Source organism: Heptranchias perlo, chromosome 4, assembly GCF_035084215.1.
Source record: "Heptranchias perlo isolate sHepPer1 chromosome 4, sHepPer1.hap1, whole genome shotgun sequence".
NCBI lineage: Eukaryota > Metazoa > Chordata > Chondrichthyes > Hexanchiformes > Hexanchidae > Heptranchias > Heptranchias perlo.
In genome coordinates this window covers 45,929,608-45,949,321 of record NC_090328.1, presented here as the reverse complement: position 1 = coordinate 45,949,321, position 19,714 = coordinate 45,929,608, and the positions used below count along the sequence as shown (strand labels likewise).

The 19,714-nt window shown below is 40.2% G+C and overlaps 2 protein-coding genes across 4 annotated transcripts in view; one reads left to right on the top strand and one right to left on the bottom strand.

Annotated features, from left to right (window-relative positions):
* Nucleotides 1-1,181, top strand: part of skic3 (SKI3 subunit of superkiller complex) — a 117,044-nt gene extending 115,863 nt beyond the window's left edge. For all 3 annotated transcript variants that reach the window (XM_067982859.1, XM_067982857.1, XM_067982858.1), the window contains one exon: nt 46-1,181. In XM_067982859.1, coding sequence (XP_067838960.1) covers nt 46-123 — 78 coding nt within the window. In that variant the 3' untranslated portion in view covers nt 124-1,181. The remainder of the gene's footprint in view (nt 1-45) is intronic.
* Nucleotides 1,182-3,231: 2,050 nt separating this feature from the next.
* Nucleotides 3,232-19,714, bottom strand: part of fam81b (family with sequence similarity 81 member B) — a 30,257-nt gene continuing 13,774 nt past the window's right edge. Inside the window, exons 5-8 of the mRNA XM_067982177.1 lie at nt 17,860-17,966; nt 17,127-17,262; nt 6,370-6,565; nt 3,232-5,062 (exon numbers count right to left, since the gene is read on the bottom strand). Of these exons, the coding sequence (XP_067838278.1) occupies nt 4,926-5,062; nt 6,370-6,565; nt 17,127-17,262; nt 17,860-17,966 (576 nt within the window). The 3' untranslated portion in view covers nt 3,232-4,925. The remainder of the gene's footprint in view (nt 5,063-6,369; nt 6,566-17,126; nt 17,263-17,859; nt 17,967-19,714) is intronic.

Sequence of the window (19,714 nt, the reverse complement as noted above, 5' to 3'; positions counted from 1 at the left end):
ATTCCTAAATAGTTTTTGTTTTAAATGAATCTATTGTACTTCCAGGTTTTACTTCAAAATGCCAAAACAAATGGAGATTCCAGAGTGGAAGAGCTGTACAGGAAGCTTATTGAATCATCCTAATAACTAAGCAAAAACAAAGACCTGACCTCGAATGCTTGTACAACAATGTCTTGTATAGGAATTGCAGCTGTGGCCACTAATATTACTTGTTCTTCTGGTTGTCTAATTGCAGTACCTATGACTGGCTTTCTTTGAAGCAATATGACTATAGTACCATTCATTGCACTTTGGGTATATTAAAAAAAAAACATTGTTTGCCAATATCTAGATCTATACCTTCTCTTCTATACACCTATCATATTGTCTTGCATTTTGCATCTTAAAAGCTGAGAATTTAAATCTACTGTCATGGCCAAGAAGCATGCTTTCATTGTAACTTGACCAATGATCTGTAATATTGCAAAATGAATACTAAAACAATCATGTTTGAACATTTGTTGCAGAGGTTCAGTGCAATGTCACAACTAAACTATGCATTTACATCATGATTTCCTATTGGAACCTAGTTGTATTAAAACAATTATTTTATTGCATTTTTTTTCTTTTAGACTATTATTTTATTTCACGGAACTATTGATGATTGTAATGATGCATATGACTGTTAATGCCATCTCTATGATGGACTCAGTTGTTTAAGACAGAAATTTTGTTTGTGCTTTGCATCAAATGTATTCAGGTATGTCAAATGTATTACAGAATAGCAAATATGTACTGAAATAACCTTCAAAAATGCTGCTTCAATAAAGAAAACAACTTGATCTGTAGAAATCCTTAAATACTTTTAAAGATGGATCTTGGAAAAACATTACAATGATGTTTGTTACCTGCAGCTTGTCTTCATGTGGTTCTATTATGTCTTTATTGATATAAAAATTCAAAGAACTTCTTGTATTGATCATGATCTACACTGGGGGGTTTTAGTGCCCATTCTTTGGACCCCGCTTTTTATGCGGTTGTGCAGAATGGATGATTTGAATTGGTTCTAATAGAAAATGGAAAAAGTTGAGGACAAGTCAACCTGACCCAATCCATCTCTAGTGGGCAATTGCAGATGCCTGGATAGACTGCCCTTTCAGGTGGGGAATGATATTCTTAACTGGTTTCTGCAGAGTAACAAATTTTATGGAGCATTTTTAAAGTAGTGTCAAATTCAAATAAAATGTAAAAGCAGGGTTTGAGAATAATGTTTACCAGTTTTTAGACGTTGAGTAACGAAGCCTGCATTTTAACCCAGAGGCTCTAGTGAGGTCAAGAAACATGCACCATGGTCATAGTCACCTGAATATGGGGATTAGTGACTTTGACCTATGTTGTGCGAGTGGGAGACAAAACAGATTGACAGGACTAAACGGGGAGAGAGAGGCACAGAGTTGGGTGGCAATGAGAATGTTCCAGAACCTTGGTGAGGAATGGAAGGTTAGAATATAAGAACATAAGAGATGATAAGGTGGGGGTGGGGTGGTGGAGGAGTTTAAGCAGGTTAATTATGAAAGCTGGAGAAACAATGCCGGAGTCGAGGTACTAGTTGAGAATGTTCACAAGCAGTGAGCCAAGAAAGAGTAGTTGAGTAGTCTGGAGGAAGGTTAAGAGAGTGGGTCTTATGGAGCCAATGAGTCTTTTGAGAACTGAGTGGAGATAAAAGACGAAGTAGAGTGTTAGGTTAAAAAGGGTTAGGGGTAAGCTAGGTGTGGTCAGGAAGGGTAGGGCTGAGGCAGCTGATCAGGACTGTCAATTTTGACAGAAATCCATGAACGTCTCACAAATGGCATCAGATGTGAGGATGGAGGGGGAATCAAAGGTGTCTGTTTGTAGCAGAGATAAAGAGTAATAACTTTGTTGATCTCTTTTAAATATTTAACACTTGGGGGATTCTGTGCCATGAGTCAGAAAAATGACATCCCTAGGCCAGGAAATTGGTAGTGTAAAACATTTGGATTGTAAACAAAATAGCACATTCTCCAGCACTTCCAGCCAAAACAGCCCTGATTGAAGATCAGTTTCTAATTGTGATAGAGACTGCAATTTTCCAGCACTGTGCCCGAACAAAGAACCCAAAAATACTAATGGGGTGGTGACGTGGGAATGGCAGTAACATAACTTTGTGAAACAGCACATAAAACCATAACAAAATGTACAATAAATTTTTTAAAACACAATGGAAAAGACAAAAAAAAGTTAGTTTGTTAATACTACATCTTTAAATTTTCAGCACTGTGGGGTATTGTAATTTTAACAAAATAGTAAAATACATGAGGCATGTGAACATAGTGACCACGCAAAATTTCTGCAGTTTATTCAATGGTATGATGTAATCAAATTCCAGTTTTTATAATCACAATCAGCTGATAGCTAAATTAAGTTTTATGGTAACATAATTTAAATACTACAAAACCATTTTTTCTTGTATTTTGATTTTTAAAATATCAACATTAAAATAAAGTGCAAGTGATTATTACAGTATTTAAAAGCTAAATTAAAATACCTGTATACCTGCATTTTTTAATCCAACTAAATCTGAATATCACTTTTTTTTTTAGAAGTACCAGCTATCTGCACAAATGTAAAGATCTTTGTTTAATTGTGTATGAGTAAAATAAATATTTTTGATGCATAGATTTTACAATAAACAGCACACTATGGATATTCTCTACAAAATTATATACATTTAAATTAAGTACCAAGGAAAGTTTTCTGATCTGACTTTGCTCAGGTAACATGGATAGTTCTAGATAAATGCTAAGGGTAAAAGAAAAGTAGGAAATGATACTTTCAGATTTTCTAATTATTCTTTCATCATTTACAATCTTACTATAGTGCCATTTTGTATTTCCCACTTCATTAATAAATAGTTTGAAATAATGTAATCTCATTAGTCCAATCACCGAAGTGGCTTCAACAAAAAATACTACAACTTCATCTTCCAAAATTCTATAGATTATGGAACAGTTCCTGCAGATTGGAGGGTGGCAAATGTAACCCCACTATTTAAAAAAGGAGGGAGAGAAAACTAAACTACAGACCAGTTAGCCTAACATCAGTAGTAGGGAAAATGCTAGTCTATTATAAAGGATGTGATAACAGGACACTTAGAAAATATCAACGGGATTAGACAAAGTCAACATGGATTTATGAAAGGGAAATCATGTTTGACAAACCTAGTGGAGTTTTTTGAGGATGTAACTGGTAGACTAGATAAGGGAGAACCAATGGATGTGGTGTATTTGGATTTTCAGAATGCCTTTAATAAAGTCCCACATAAGGGTTAGTGTGCAAAATTAAAGCACATGGGATTGGCGGTAACATACTAGCATAGATTGAAAATTGGTTAACAGACAGGAAAGAGAGAGTAGGAATAAGTGGGTCTTTTTCGGGGTGGCAGGCAGTGCCTAGTGGGGTACCGCAGGGATCAGTGCTTGGGCCTCAGCCATTCACAATATATATCATTGATTTGGATGAGGGAACCAAATGTAATGTTTCCAAGTTTGCTGACGACACAAAACTAGGTGGGATTGTGAGTTGTGAGGAGGATGCAAAGAGGCTTCAAGGCGATTTAGACAAGTTGAGTGAGTGGGCAAATACATGGCCGATGCAGTATAACGTGGATAAATGTGAAGTTATCCACTTCAGAAGGAAAAACAGAAAGGCAGAGTATTATTTGAATGGTGATAGATTGGGAAAGGTTGATGTACAAAGGGACCTGGGTGTCCTTGTACACCAGTCACTGAAAGCAAACAAGCAGGTGCAGCAAGCAGTCAGGAAGGCAAATGGTATGTTGGCCTTTATTGCAAGAGGATTTGAGTACAGGAGCAAGGATGTCTTACTGCAGTTATACAGGGCCTTGGTGAGACCACACCTGGAGTATTGTGTGCAGTTTTGGTCTCCTTACCTAAGAAAGGCTATACTTGCCATAGAGGGAGTGCAGCGAAGGTTCACCAGACTGATCCCTGGGATGGCAGGACTATCATATGAGGAGAGATCGGGTCGACTCGGCCTGTATTCACTCGAGTTTAGAAGAATGAGAGGGGATCTCATTGAAACATATAAAATTCTGACTGCTGGACAGACTGGATGCAGGGAGGATGTTTTCCCTGGCTGGGGGGTCTAGAACGAGGGGTCACAGTCTCAGGATACAGGATACAGGACATTTAGGACTGAGATGAGTAGAAATTTCTCCACTCAGAGGGTGGTGAACCTGTGGAATTCTCTACCACAGAAGGCTGTGGAAGCCAAGTCACTGAATATATTTAAGAAGGAGCTAGATAGATTTCTAGACACAAAAGGCATCAAGGGGTATGGGGAGAGCACGGGAATATGGTATTGAGATAGAGGATCAGCCATGATCATATTGAATGGCGGAGCAGGCTCGAAGGGCCGAATGGCCTACTCCTATTTTCTATGTTTCTTTCTAAAAGTCTTAAGCACCCAGGGCTGTCTTTCACTGGAACTTACTTAACTTGGTTGAATATTGACTGCTGATTACAGTTTTCTGTGGTAATTCACCTTTCCATTTTAATTTAAAGGAAAAGTAGCTAAATATCAGAAAATCCCCCTCCCCCCAAATAAATCCAGCAATCTTACTTACACTGGAAGTGCCTCATAGATAGATCTGTGGCCAAGAGCTTTCTGCTTTCTATTCCGGTAGAATGCAGTGGTATTTGGTGGGGAGAAAGATCAGAAATAATTTCTTTTTGGGGGAGATGGTCCTAACCAGGTTCGTTTCGTGAATTTAAAACCATAATCCTGTGTTGGAGCTCAGATAAATATAAACCTTGAGCTGCGGTCTTGTGTATGATACCTGAACCCCTCAACAGACCTACTGTCTTCATTTCTTTACAGATATCTATAGGATCTTATACGGAACTTTATGGATAGTTTTTAAGATCAATTATCTGCCGCCTGATTTGTTTTAAGTCTTTCTGGAGCTTTTCTTTGTCCATTTTTATCTTCTTGTCACTAATTTCACTCAGTGAACTGATTGAGTCCTTAATGGATTGAAATCCTGTTAAGGAAGAAGAGTTACATTTCAGATATTGAAATAATTCATCTAAAATACATTTTAATTTTCCATAGATATAATAACACTTAATAAAATATTGAGGTAGACATGCATGTTAAACTCATGACAAGTTGTAAAAAAACAACCTTTTTTAAAGTTTAGACCCCACTAAATATCCATATGAAAGATATGTGGATATATATCTGTTATTAATCTTTTACTTCAGCTGGACTATTATCTAAGGAAACCATGCTGCAATTAAATTATTTGACCATTAGAAAAAGTAGTTGGAACATGATGTTTTAAATATACCCTTTTAGTGAGAGAAACTGTAATTGAACCAATCAACTACTAAAGTTTAACTTTGTATTTGAAGACTGACCATCTTATGGAATTATAGTGGATACTATGTAAATGGATGGTTGACTAGAATTAAAAGGCCCTGTCTTGAATTTGTTTTGGACTTGCATATGTGAGCAACATAACCTATGTCCATATAATATTAAATCATTGAAGAACATTATTATCCCCAGTAATTTTGTACCAACTACTTTTCTGTGTAGCATATACGTGACACTTTTTCTCTGTTGCTATAATTGGTGAGTTAACAGAATAGGCAAGGTTTTTTTTAAAAGGGGGACATGAATGTCAACAGATTGACTTTAGGAGTGCACAGTAATATGGAAATCTGCATATTTTCAAACTAAGGATATAAGCAAAAAATGCAGATAGATGAAGTTCTATGTTATATAAAATGCACAGTTTTTAAAATGCTGCAGGGTAAACTAGCCAGTTTTAATGAATGGTGCAAGTAATTGTATTAGAAATGAATCACCCGTGTTTATCAGTTTAGTCCACTGAATTAGGATCTGACCAAAATACAGTACCAACATTACAACTTGTATATTTTTGATCTGAACAGAAGTCAATCATGCAGTATGTTAATCTCCTAATTCAATCATCTTTTTACTTTATAAAACAAGGAGCTTCTCAGCATTGCTAAAGAAAAATAATCTCTATCAAAATTCTTATTAAGTAAATGCTTAAGCTGTATGAGGCATGAATTGGTGCTGAAAATTGCTATGTATAATTTTTTAGTAAATAGGATTCTCCCCAAGGCTTCAGATTTGATTTGGAATTATTGAAGTACTCGCCATTGCTATTGTTGACTGTACAGCTAAACCTCAAACTCTCGATCAGATTTGCTAGTAGAAATTTCAGATTACCAAAAAAAAAATCCTAGTTGAAAATCTCTGCTCTAATCTATTGTCATAGCACCCGAATCAGTTCAAATAAAATGAACTACTTACCTTCTCTATATTCATTCTTTATACTTTCTAACTCATACCAGATGTTCTTCTCTACTTTGGCAAGTTTTGCATTTATCTTCTTTTCAGAGTACTTCATTCTGTTGGATTCAATATCTAGACTTTGTCTGTCTTCTAGTTTTTCTAGTCTCACAGAGATGTGGTTAAGCCTCTCGAGTATTTTCTTCTCCGTCAGTTCCTATAAAACAATGATAACTAAGCTAACTGCTTATTCATAATAAAATGTTGTTCCCACGAGCTGTTCACAGGTTATCCTTCAGTTCAATACTTTCTTTTTAATGGATTTGTTCCTCTTCTGTGGTTTCCATGCACTATTTATAATGCTTCACTGAAAGCTACTGCCAGGAAATGCCTGAGAGCAGCCTAATTTTCCCTGAGATTCACCACCCTAATTTTCCCTCCCTCCATGTGCTAAAATGCCAGGTTTCTCTTCGCAGCATGGATGAGTTCAGTAACCCAGCAGTGTGGGAGATCCAATCTGTTCCCATAAAATCCATAGAGCAGCAGTATCTTGGTGTATCAGGACATTACATATAAATGGTGTATCAGGACATTACATATAAATGATTATTTTTGTTGGAATTAATTTGAGCAGCAAACTTAACATGTTCAACAGTTGGTACAACTTCCTGGAATAAAATGCTCTCTTTATGTATATACAGAAAATCATATTTAGGGACCAGTGTTTGAATCCAACTCTTAGCTGATATTCAAAGCACAACTTGAGTCCTTTCTCAATTTATGAACATACGAATTAGGAGCAGGAATAGGCCAATCGGCCCCTCGAGCCTGCTCTGCCATTTGATAAGATAACGGCTGATCTGATTGTGACCTCAACCCTACTTTCCCGTCTACCTACTATAACCTTTGACTCCCTTGTTAATCAGGAACCTATCTAACTCAGCCTTAAAAATATTCAATGACCCTGCCTCCACCGCTCTCTGGGGAAGGGAGTTCCACAGACTCATGACCCTCAGAGAAAAAATTTCTCCTCATCTCCGTCTTAAATGGGAGACCCCTTATTTTTAAACTGTGGCCCCTAGTTCTAGTCTCTCCCACAAGGGGAAACATCCTCTCAGCATCGACCCCTTCTAGTCCCCTCAGGATCTTATATGTTTCAATAAGATCACCTCTCATTCTTCTAAATTGCAGTGCATACAGGCCCAACTTGTCCAACCTTTCCTCATAAGATAACCACCTCATCCCAGGAATCAGTCGAGTGAATGGTGGGGAGCAGACCTGGGAGGAGCACCAGAGCGGTGCCAAATTTAAAAGCGGCGAAGCAGCGGAGAGGCCTACACTGAGACCCTCACTGAGACCAGCGGCGGAGTTCCAGAGGTGACGTCACCAGTGAAAAGGTGATGCGGTGCAGGGGAGGCAGCTGATTGGCAAGTAGGTTCAGGTGAGTATTTCTACTATTCTACAGTGCAGTAACTAAAGTAAAAAGAAAGGTAGGATCTGCAGGTCTTACAGCAAGTAGCGTTTTTTAGTGAATCAAGGTCCCTAGTGTAGTTAACATTCTCTAAATTAAGAATAATTTAAAGGAGTAAACTCCATAAAGGGAGTAACTAATGAGCTTAATCTAAGGCAAGTCATGGCAGCAGTGCTCGCACCCGTGATATGCTCCTCCTGCACAATGTGGGACGTCATGGACACTACCGGTGTCCCTGGCGACCATGTGTGCAGGAAGTGTGTCCAGCTGCAGCTACTGGCTAACCGTATTTTGGAGTTGGAGCTGCGGGTGGATTCACTGTGGAGCATCCGCGATGCTGAGATTATCGTGGCTAGCACGTTCAGTGAGGTGGTCACACCACAGGTAAAGATTACGAGGCAGAAAGGAAATGGGTGACTGCCAGGCAGAGTAAAAGGACTAGGCAGGTACAGCAGGAGTCCCCAGGGGCCACCTCCCTCTCAAACAGATATTCCGCTTTGGATATTGTTGGGGGAGATGGCTTATCAGGGGAATGCAGCAAGAGCCAAGACCATGGTACCATGAGTGACTCAGCTGCACAGGAGGGGAGGAAAAAGAATGGGAGAGCAATAGTGATAGGGGATTCCATCGTAAGGGGAACAGATAGGCGTTTTTGCGGACGCAGACGTGACTCCAGGATGGTATGTTGCCTCCCTGGTGCTCGGGTCAAGGATGTAATGGAGTGGCTGCAGGACATTCAAAAGGGGGAGGGTGAACAGCCAGAGGTCGTGTTCCATATCGGTACCAATGACATCGGTTAAAAAAAGGGATGAGGTCCTGCAAGCAGAATATAGGGAGTTAGGAAGTAAATTAAAAAGCAGAACCTCTAAGGGAGTAATCTCAGGATTACTCCCAGTGCCACGTGCAAGCAAGAGCAGAAATAGGAGAATAGACCAGACGAATGCATGGCTTGAGAGATGGTGTACGAGGGAGGGGTTTAAATTCCTGAGGCATTGGGACCAATTCTGGGAAAGGCGGGACCTGTACAAGCTGGACGGGTTGTACCCAAGCAGAACCGGGACCAATATCCTCGCGGGGGCATTTGCTAGTTGTGTTGGGGAGGGTTTAAACTAGTATGGCAGGGGGATGGGAATCAAAGGGCAGGTACAGATAGGACAAATTCAGACCAGGAAACGGGAAGCAGAAAAGCATTTAGTGATGTGTTAGCGACTCAGAAAGGCAAAAGAAGCAAAGGTTAAATAGTATTCAGCACAGGAATTTGATGGGGTTAAAGGGTATATACTTCAATGCAAGGAGTATTACAAAGCAGATGAGCTAAGGGCACAGATAAACACATGGCAGCATGATATCATTGCTATAACAGAAAGCTGGCTTAAAGAGGGGGATAATTGGCAACTCAATATCCCTGGATATAGAGTTTTCAGGCAGGATAAAGTGGGTGATAATAAAGGAGGGGGGTAGCATTATTGGTTAAAGAATCAATTACAATTGCGAGAAGGATGATACGCTAAATGGATCATCAATCGAGGCCACATGGGTTGAGCTAAGAAATAAAAAAGGGGCAGTCACACTACTAGGAGTGTACTATAGACCCCCGAATAGCGAAAGGGAGATAGAAGAACAAATATGTAGGCAAATTTCTGAGTACAAAAATAAGAGGGCAATAATAATAGAGGACTTCAACTACCCTAACATCAACTGGGAATCAAACAGTGTGAGGGGCACAGAGGGCGCAAAATTTTTGATCGGTGTCCAGGAGAACTTTTTTTTTAGCCAGTATGTGACGAGCCCAACAAGAGGGGATGCAATTTTAGATTTAGTCCTGGGAAATGAAGATGGGCAAGTGGGTGAAGTGACAGTGGGTGACCGTATTGGGGATAGTGACCACAATTCAGTTAGTTTTAGCATTATTATGGAAAAGGACAGAGTTAAATCAGGAGTAACCGTTTTAAATTGGGGGATGGCAAATTTTACAGAACTAAGCGGTGATTTGGCAGAAGTGGACTGGACACAACTACTTGAGGAGAAATCAGTGGCAAGCCAGTGGGAGGCATTAAAAAGTGAAATTCCATGGGTACAATGCAGACACGTCCCCTCAAAGAAAAAGGGTGGCACTGCCAAATTTAGAGCCTCCTGGTTGTCTAGAAGTATACGGGGCAAGATAAAGCAGAAAAAGAAAGCTTATGACTGTCACAAAAAATTAAATACTGCAGAAAGCCTAGAGGAGTATAGAAAGTACAGGGATGACGTAAAAAAGGAAATAAGGAAAGCAAAGAGGGGGCATTAAAAAATATTAGCTAGTAAGATTTTAAAAAATCCAAAGATGTTTTATCAGTACATTAAGAACAAGAGGATAGCTAAGGAAAATGTGAGACCTATCAGGGATGATAAGGGTAACTTGTGTGTAGAAGCAGAGGATGTGGGTAGGGTTTTAAATGTATATTTTGTCTCTGTATTCACAAAAGAAAGGGATGATCCGGACGTAGTAGTTAAAGAGGAGAGGTGTGAAATATTGGATAAGGTAAACATTACGAGAAAGGAAGTACTAGAGGGAGTGGAATCCTTGAAAGTTGATAAGTCACCAGGGCCGGATGCATTGTTTCCTAGGCTATTGAAGGAAGCCAGGGAGGAAATAGCGGATGCTCTGAGGATCATTTTCCAATCCCCACTGGATACAGGGGAGGTATCAGAGGACTGGAAGACTGAAAACGTAGTACCATTGTTTAAAAAGGGTATGAGGGAAAGGCCGAACAATTATAGGCCAGTCAGTCTTACCTCGGTGGTGGGCAAACTATTAGAATCAATATTGAGAGATAGAATAAACTGTCACATGGAAAAGCATGGTTTAATCAGGGATAGTCAGCATGGATTTGTTCAGGGAAGGTCATGCCTTCTGATTGAATTCTTTGAGGAAGTGACAAGGAGGATTGATGAGGGTAGTGCAGTGGATGTTGTCTACATGGATTTTAGTAAGGCATTTGACAAGGTTCCACATGGCAGATTGGTCAGAAAGGTAAAAGCCCATGGGATACAGGGAAATGTGACGAATTGGATTCAAAATTGGCTCAGTAACAGGAAACAAAGGGTAAAAGTCGATGGATGCCTTTGCAAATGGAAATCCATTTCCAGTGGTGTGCTACAGGGCTCAGTGTTGGGTCCCTTGCTGTTTGTGGTATATATTAATGATTTGGACTTGCATGATTAGCGAATTTGCAGACGACACAAAAATTGGCCGTGTAGTTGATAGTGAAGAGGATAGCTATAGACTCCAAAAAGATATCAATGGGTTGATGGAGTGGGCGGAAAAGTGGCAAATGGAGTTCAACCCGGAGAAGTGTGAGGTAATGCACTTAGGGAGGGCAAACAGTAAAAGGGAATACGCAGTAAACGGGAATATATTGAGAGGGGTAGAGGAAGTGAGAGACCTTGAAGTGCATGTGCACAGGTCCCTGAAGGTGGCAGTATAGGTAGATAAGGTTGTGAAGAAGGCATATGGAATGCTCTCCGTTATTAGTCGAGGTATAGAATACAAAAGCAGGCATGTAATGATAGAACTGTATAAAATGCTGTTAAGACCACAGCTGGAGTATTGTGCGCAGTTTTGGTCACCACATTACAGGAAGGATGTAATTGCTCTGGAGAGAGCGCAGAGAAGATTTACAAGAATGTTGCCAGGGCTTGAAAATTGCAGCTACGAGGAGAGATTGGATAGGCTGGGATTGTTTTCCTTGGAGCAGAGGAGGCTGAGGGGAGACTTGATTGAGGTGTACAAAATTATGAGGGGCCTAGATAGAGTAGACAGGAAGTACCTGTTGCCCCTAGCGGAGAGTTCAAGAACTAGAGGACATAGATTTAAGCTGATTGGCGGAAGGATTAGAGGGAACATGAGGAAAAACTTTTTTACCCAGACGGTGATGGGTGCATGGAATTCGCTGCCCAAATTGGTGGTAGAGGCAGGGACCCTCAACTCTTTTAAAAAGTACCTGGACCTGCACCTAGAGTGCCATAAGCTGCAGGGCTATGGACTGGATGCTGGAAGGTGGGATTAGAATGGGCACCTGGTTGTTCTTCCAGCCAGCGCGGACATGATGGGCCGAATGGCCCCCTTCTGTGCTGTATCTTTTCTATAGTTCTAACCTTCTCTGAACCACCTCCAATGCAATTATGTCCTTTCTTAAATAAGGAGACCAAAACTGCACACAGTGTTTTAGATGTGGTCTCACCAATGCCTTGTACAACTATAGTAAAACATCTCTACTTTTATATTTCATTCTCCTTCTAATAAATGACAACATTCCATTTGCCTTCCTAATCACTTGCTGTACCTGCATACTAACTTTTTGTGATTCATGTACTAGGACACCCAGATCCCTCTATACCTCAGCGTTCTGCAATCTCTCTCCATTTAAATAATATACTGCTTTTCTATTCCTCCTGCCAAAGTGGACAAGTTCACATTTTCCCGCATTATAATCCATTTGCCAATTTTTTGCCCACTCACCTAACCTATCTATACCCCTTTGCAGACTCCTTATGTCCTCTTCACAACTTACTTTCCTACCTATCTTTGATTCATCAGCAAATTTAGCAACCATACATTCAGTTCCTTCATCCATATCATTGATATAGATTGTAAATAGTTGAGGCCCAAGCACTGATCCTTGTGGCACTCCACTTGTTACATCTTGCCAAGCTGAAAATGACCCATTTATGCCTATTCTCTGTTTCCTGTTAGCTAACCAATCCTTTATCCATGCTAATATGTTATCCCCTACACCATGAGCTCTTATTTTGTGTATTAGCTTTTGATGTGGCACCTTGTCAGGAGCCTTCTGTAAATCCAAGTACACCACATCCACAGGATCCCCTTCATCCACGTTGCTTGTTACTTCCTCAAAGAACTCTAATAAATTAGCCAAACACGATTTCCCTTTCACAAAGCCGTGTTGACTCTGCCTGATTGCATTGAGATTTTCTAAGTGCCCTGCTGTAACCTCCTTAATAATAGATTCTAGCATTTTCCCTGACAGATGTTAAGCTAACTGGCCTGTAGTTTCCTGCTTTCTGTCTCCCTCCTTTCTTGAATAAAGGCGTTACAGTCACTATTTTCCAATCTGATGGGACCCTTCCAGAATCTAGGGAATTTTGGAAAATTAATACCAATGCATCTACTATCTCTGCAGCCACTTCTCTTAAGACCATGGGATGAAGTCAGTCAGGACCTGGGGACTTGTCAGCTTTTAGTTCTTATATTTTTTTCAGAATCCTTTCTCTGGTGATTGCAAATGTTTTAAGTTCCTCCCTCCCTTTCACCTCTTGATTCACAATTATTTCTGGCATTTTATTTGTATCCTCTACAGTGAAGACTGTCACAAAATATCTGTTCAATTCATCCACCATTTCCTTATTCTCCATTATTAATTCCCCAGACTCACTCTCTAGAGGACGAATGTTCACTTTATTTACTCTTTTCCTTTTTAAAAACCTGTAGAAACTTTTACTATCTGTTTTATATTTTTAGCTAGCTTTCTCTCGGACTCTAATTTCTCCCTCCTTATTATTCTTTTAGTTATTCTTTGCTGTTTTTTATATTCTGTCCAATCTTCTGGCCTGCCAGTAATCTTTGCGGAATTGTATGCTTTTTCTTTCAATTTAATTCTATCTTTAACTTCCTTAGTTAATCACGAATGGTACTTCCTTCCCCTAGAGTCTTTCTTTCTCACTGGAATGTATCTTTGTTGAGTGTCATGAAATATCTCATTAAATGTCTGCCACTGCATCTCTACTGACCTATCCCTTAACCTAATTTCCCAGTTCACTTTAGCCAGCTCTGTCTCCATGCCCTCATAATTGCCCTTATTTAAGTTTAAAACACTAGTCTTAGACCTACTCTTCTCTCCCACAAGCTGAATGCGAAATTCAATCATATTGTGATCATTGCTACCTAGGCTCCTTTACAATGAGGTCATTAATTAATCCTGAATCATTACACATTACCAGATCTAGAATAGTGGCTCTCTGGTTGGCTCTAGAACGTGCTGCTCTAAGAAACTGTCCTGAAAGCACTCTATGAACTCATCTTCCAGGCTACCTTTGCCAATCAGATTCTTCCAATCTATATGTAGATTAAAATCACCCATGAATATCGCTGTTCCTTTCTCACAAGCCCCCATTATTTTTTCCTGTATACTGTTAGGGGACCTATAAACTACTCCCACAAGTGACTTCTTGCCTTTACTATTTCTTATCTCTACCCATTCTACATCTACACCTTGATCTTTAGAACTAAGGTCATTTCTCTCTATTATACTCATGTCATCCTTAATTAGCAGAGCTACCCCTCCACCTTTTCCTAGCTTCCTGTCCTTCCAAAATGTCAAGTACCCTTGAATATTCAGGTTCCAGCCTTTGCCATCTTGCAGCCATGTCTCTGTAATGGCTATCAGATCGTACATATTTTCTAATGGTGTGCTCCCATCGGGGAAGGAAGGAGAAAGGGTTGGTACTTCCCACTGACTGATTATGGAGCCACACTCATGGCACCAGTACAAGCATGCAGTCTTGTCTAGTCTACCTTCCCAACTGAAGGAGAAAACCTATTAGAACAAGGGTATCCAAACTTTGACTCCATGAGCTGCATGGATGTGCACTATGGGAACTTGGGGACAACATATTAGGTTTAAATCTGTCTATTTGTCCTCCCTGAATCACCTTAAGTCATTTACCACAATAAATTAATATGTACTTGCAAGTTGTTATCCAATAAGCTCTGTTCAAGATGTATAGGCTCTTATATTTACTTTTGTTTTTGTTCTAGTGTTGGGAGAGCAACCTCAGTGCATCACACTCAGGTGTTAATACTGCCACCTTATTCTGGTCTCTAAGCCTAACAGAGACTGATTCAGTGGACAGATCTGATCAGGTCACTTTATGAAAAAGTTTGTTGAAATGTAATAATAATGAAACAAACCTTCTCAAATGGTGGCAGACCACAAATTAAAATTTTGTTGCCACTGTGACAAAGTTTGTTTGGAAGCTTGCAGCTTTTGAGCACAGTAACTATGCTATTGTATTTGTACAGTGTGAAAGCATTCAAAGCTGCTTCAGTGATTAACAATGTTTTGAAAACAATCAAAATGAAAAACTTTACAAAATCATTAGTTATTCTGATCAACATGAGACAGGTGCAGGAGTGAATGGAGGAGAATTATTTTTAGACAAGCAAAAGCAATAATGTTGACAAAAATGGAACCATGGTGCAGACGTACTTGCACTGGCAATCTAATTTTCCAATGGGACTCGCTTATCATAATTCAAGTAGGTTGCTGGCACATGAAAAGATTGCCCAGAGAGCTTGATCCATAGCACACTTGGCTGACAAGCAGGAAATCTGGTGAAGCAGCAGCTGTTAAAGGGCTCCAAGTCAACTTTTAAAGGGGAAGTTGTGATGGTGACAGAAAAGTTGTCTAATTGTTCACTGATGCAATGGAGACATTTGGCTAGCATTGCTAATTCTGATGCTGAAGGGTTGGAGGTCCTGCAAGAGATGCCCTATTTGACATTGAAGGCTACCCTCCAGTAAAAATAGAGGTGCAAGTTGCATGAGGGAGGTCACTGACTAAGTTACCTGGCTTCAAATGAGGACCAACTCTGATCTCCCTCCCAGTTCCCTCTCCTCTGGCCATCAAACTTTCATAACACCTCTGCTTCTGTTCACCTCTTCTGTTCCCTCACCTCTGTTTTTCATGCCCTCGTTCTCACCAGATGACTCACCATCTCCCACTCTTGCCAGTCCCCATCTTCACTCCCTTAAGTCAGATAGCCACAAACTGGCACACAACTGGTCTAGATAGATTTAGCTTGGGCATAACTATGGCTTACTCTCCTCAGCCATATTCCTCCAGTACTATCTTTTGGATGAGATGTTAAACCCTCTGCCCTCTCATGGATGTAAAAGATCCCATGGCACTATTTCGAAGAAGAGGAAGGGAGTTATCTCTGGTGTCCTGGCCATCATTTATCCCTCAACTAACACAGCTAAATCAGATTATCTGGTCATTATAACATTGCTGTTTGTGGGAGCTTGCTGTGTGCAAATTTGCTGCCGTGTTTCCTACATTACAACAGTGACTACACTTCAAAAAGTACTTCATTGGCTGCAAAGAGGTTTGGAATGTTCTGAGGTTGTGAAAGGCACTATATAAATGCAAGTCTTTCTTTCTTTACTACTGTATCTCCTGGGAAGGCAAGTACAACCCATGACATACTATTTACTCAAACCCCTTTCCTCACCCTATCTGCCCTCACTTTCAATACCAAGTGAAAAGAGCTGGTGGATTTCTCAAGTTCTAAGATTGAGATCATCCATGCCTCTGCCTCTACTTCCCCTATCTCTCACTCCTGATTCTCTGTCACTCTGCAGATTCTGTCTCATAAACCCATCTTTTCCATGAGGCCCACCTCCTGTTTTCTCAATCCCCTCCCCACTCAACTGCAGACCACTAAGTATTCCCTTCCCAGTCCCAAGCTAGCTGACACTTAATGGCTCCCTTTGCTCATACATGTTCCCTCTTCCATACATAACTGTTGTCATCATCCACCTCCTCAAAAAGTCCACCCAAAATACATCTGCCCTCTCCACCTATTAACTCATCTCTATTCTCTCTCTTCTCCCTAAGGTCATTAAACGTGTTATCTCCCAAGTCCATGCTCACATTTCCCAAAACTCCCTTTTTGAACCTCTTCAGTCCAGCTTCCATTCTATAGTGCCAAGACCGCCTTGGGCAAAGTTATGAATGACAGTCTTTGTGATTGTGATGGTGGTTCATTATCCCTTCTTGTCCTCTTCAATCTCTCCACAATAGCTTCTCTTCTTACCTCCACACCATCACTGTCACCTATGGTGTCCCCTAGGATCTATCCTTGGTTCCCTCCACCTACTAGTCTTCCACTTTGCCCATCCTCCATAAACTCCAACTTGTCCAAAACTCAGCTGTCCTTTTTGCTGTCCTACGCTAAGTCCTGCTCACCCATAACTCCATCTAAATGGCCTACATTGGCTACCTGTCCTCCAGCACATTGAATTTAAAATAGTCATCCTTATCCTGAAATCCCTCCGTGGCATTGCCCCACCTTATCTCTGCAATCCTGTGCCTTGGATGTTTTCTACATTAAAGGTGCAAGTTGTTGTTCTGTAATTATAAAATGGTTTTGTAGCACTTAGGCTAGTTATTTATTTCATACGCATAGTGATGAGATTTATTACCACCATGCAATTTTTCCATGTGAAGTAATATAAAGTGCTTACAGTTTTCTCTTGCGTAAAATGTAACAAGTGGTCTACTCTCTGTCCTTGTTCGTTCTCTGTTTTATCCAGTTTATGTTCTGCCCACTCGCGTTGGCTTTGTATCTGTGCATGCACCTCAGTCAATGCAGCAGTAATCCTGGAAAAGGGTTGTTTTGTGATTATATATATGTTTATGAAATTAATATAACATTCCAAGAAAAAATGGTTTACAATGCTACTAACAGGTTAGTCAGTCTCAATGAACTAAAAAATAAAGCAGATGAACTTAAGCTCATATTGTGGTTCTACAATGATTCTTGGAATTCTTACATAGTGCCAACATCTTTGCGACTCCTATGCTTTATAGCAGATTGTGAGGTCAGAATCATCTCAGCAATATGTCATGGCTACTTTTCGAAGAAAAGGAAGAGGGCACTTTGGAGCAATGTGAGATACTTCTCATTATATAATAAGGGTGGGTGAAGGTTTTGACAAACAACTAGAGCTTTGATAGTGTTTCAATTTAATTTTGCTTGTGCTACATTTTTATATCCAAAAAAAATTCAATTTAGTTATAGCAAAGTTAGCACTAACCCATCAATTAGGAGTCTGTGCATGATAAAAGTACATTATCTTCTTCAATGTTAGTAGGCAATTTGTGATATTGTTCCCATTTCATTCACAAGAATGAATACAGTAATAAACACTTAAAACTGGATAAATTCACATTCTACATATTGTAAAATGTTCGTACTTGAGATCTAGAAGCTGAAGTTCATGTTGTTGTTCTCCTCTTGCAGCCTTTAATTTTGAATTGTGTTCACATTTAGAACTATCTATTTTCCTCAGTAGTACCATCACCTGTTGAAAATGCAAAGGCACAGACTAATTGGATAGCTCTTTCAAAGAGATGGCACAGGCACGATGGGCCGAATCGTCTCCTTCTGTGCTGTATGATTTTACAAATGGGAATGGAAATGCTAAAGTTAAAGTTGCTCAAGTTACCAGGTTCTCTGCCTGCTGATCCTGTAGGGAAACGTTTATGTGTGCATAGAGACGCGAGCCGCATGGCTCATGGGATAAGAACATAAGAAATAGGAACAGGAGTGGGCCATCCAGCCTCTCAAGCCTTCTCCGCCATTCAACAAGATTATGGCTGATCTTCTACCTTTTCCTGCACTATCCCCATATCCCTTGATGCCTTTAATATCTAGAAATCTATCAATCTCTGTTTTGAACGTACTCAATGACTAAGCCTCCACAGCCCTCTGGGGTAGAGAATTCCACAGGTTCACCACTCTCTGAGTGAAGAAATTTCTCCTCATCTCAGTCCTAAATGGCCTACCCCTTATTCTGAGACTGTGACCCTTGGTTCTAGACTCCCCAGCCAAGGGGAAACATCCTCCCTGTACCTACCCTGTCGGAATTTTGTATATTTCAATGAGATCGCCTCTTAGTCTTCCAAACTCTGGACAATACAGGCCTAGTTTACTCACCCTCTCCTCATACGACAATCCCACCATCCCAGGAATCAGTCTGGTGAACCTTCGTTGCACTCCCTTTGTGGTAAGTATATCCTTTCTTAGGTAAGGAGACCAAAGCTGTACACAATACTCCAGGTGTGGTCTCACCAAGGCCCTATATAATTGCAGTAAGATATCTTTACTTCTGTACTCAAATCCTCTTGTAATAAAGGCGAATCTTTCATTTGCCTTCCTAATTGCTTGCTGCACCTGCATGTTAGCTTTCAGCGACTCATGTACAAGGACACCCAGGTCCTTTTGAACATCACCATTTCCCAATCTCTTACCATTTAAAAAATACTCTGCATTTCTGTTTTTCCTACCAAAGTGGATAACTTCCCATTTTTCCACGTTATGTTCCATTTGCCATGTTCTTGCCCACTCACTTAGCCTGTCTCTATCCCCTTGATGCCTCTTTGCATCCTCCTCACAACCCACATTCCCACCTAGTTTTGTGTCATCAGCAAACATGGAAATATTACATTTGGTCCCCTCATCCAAATCATTGATATCGATTGTGAATAGCTGGAGCCCAAGCACCGATCCTTGCGATACCCCACTAGTCACAGTCTGTCAACCTGAAAAAGACTTGTTTATTCCTACTCTCTGTTTTCTGTCTGTCAACCAATTCTCAATCCATGCCAGTATATTACCCCCAATTCCATGTGCTCTAACTTTGTTCACCAACCTCCTGTGTGGGACCTTATCGAAAGCCTTCTGAAAATCCAAATACACCACATTCACTGGTTCACCCTTATCTATTCTCCTAGTTACATCCTCAAAGAACTCCAAAAGGTTTGTCAAACATGATTTCCCTTTCATAAATCCATGTTGACTCTGCCAAATCCTAAAATTATTTTCTAAGTGTCCTGTTATCACATCCTTTATAATAGATTCTAGCATTTTCCCTACTACTGATGTCAGGCTAACAGGTCTGTAGTTCCCTGTTTTCTCTCTCCCTCCTTTCTTAAATAGTGGGGTTACATTTGCTACTCTCCAATCTGCAGGAACTGTTCCAGAACCTATAGAATTTTGGAAGATGACAACCAATCCATCCATTATCTCTACAGCCACCTCTTTCAAAAC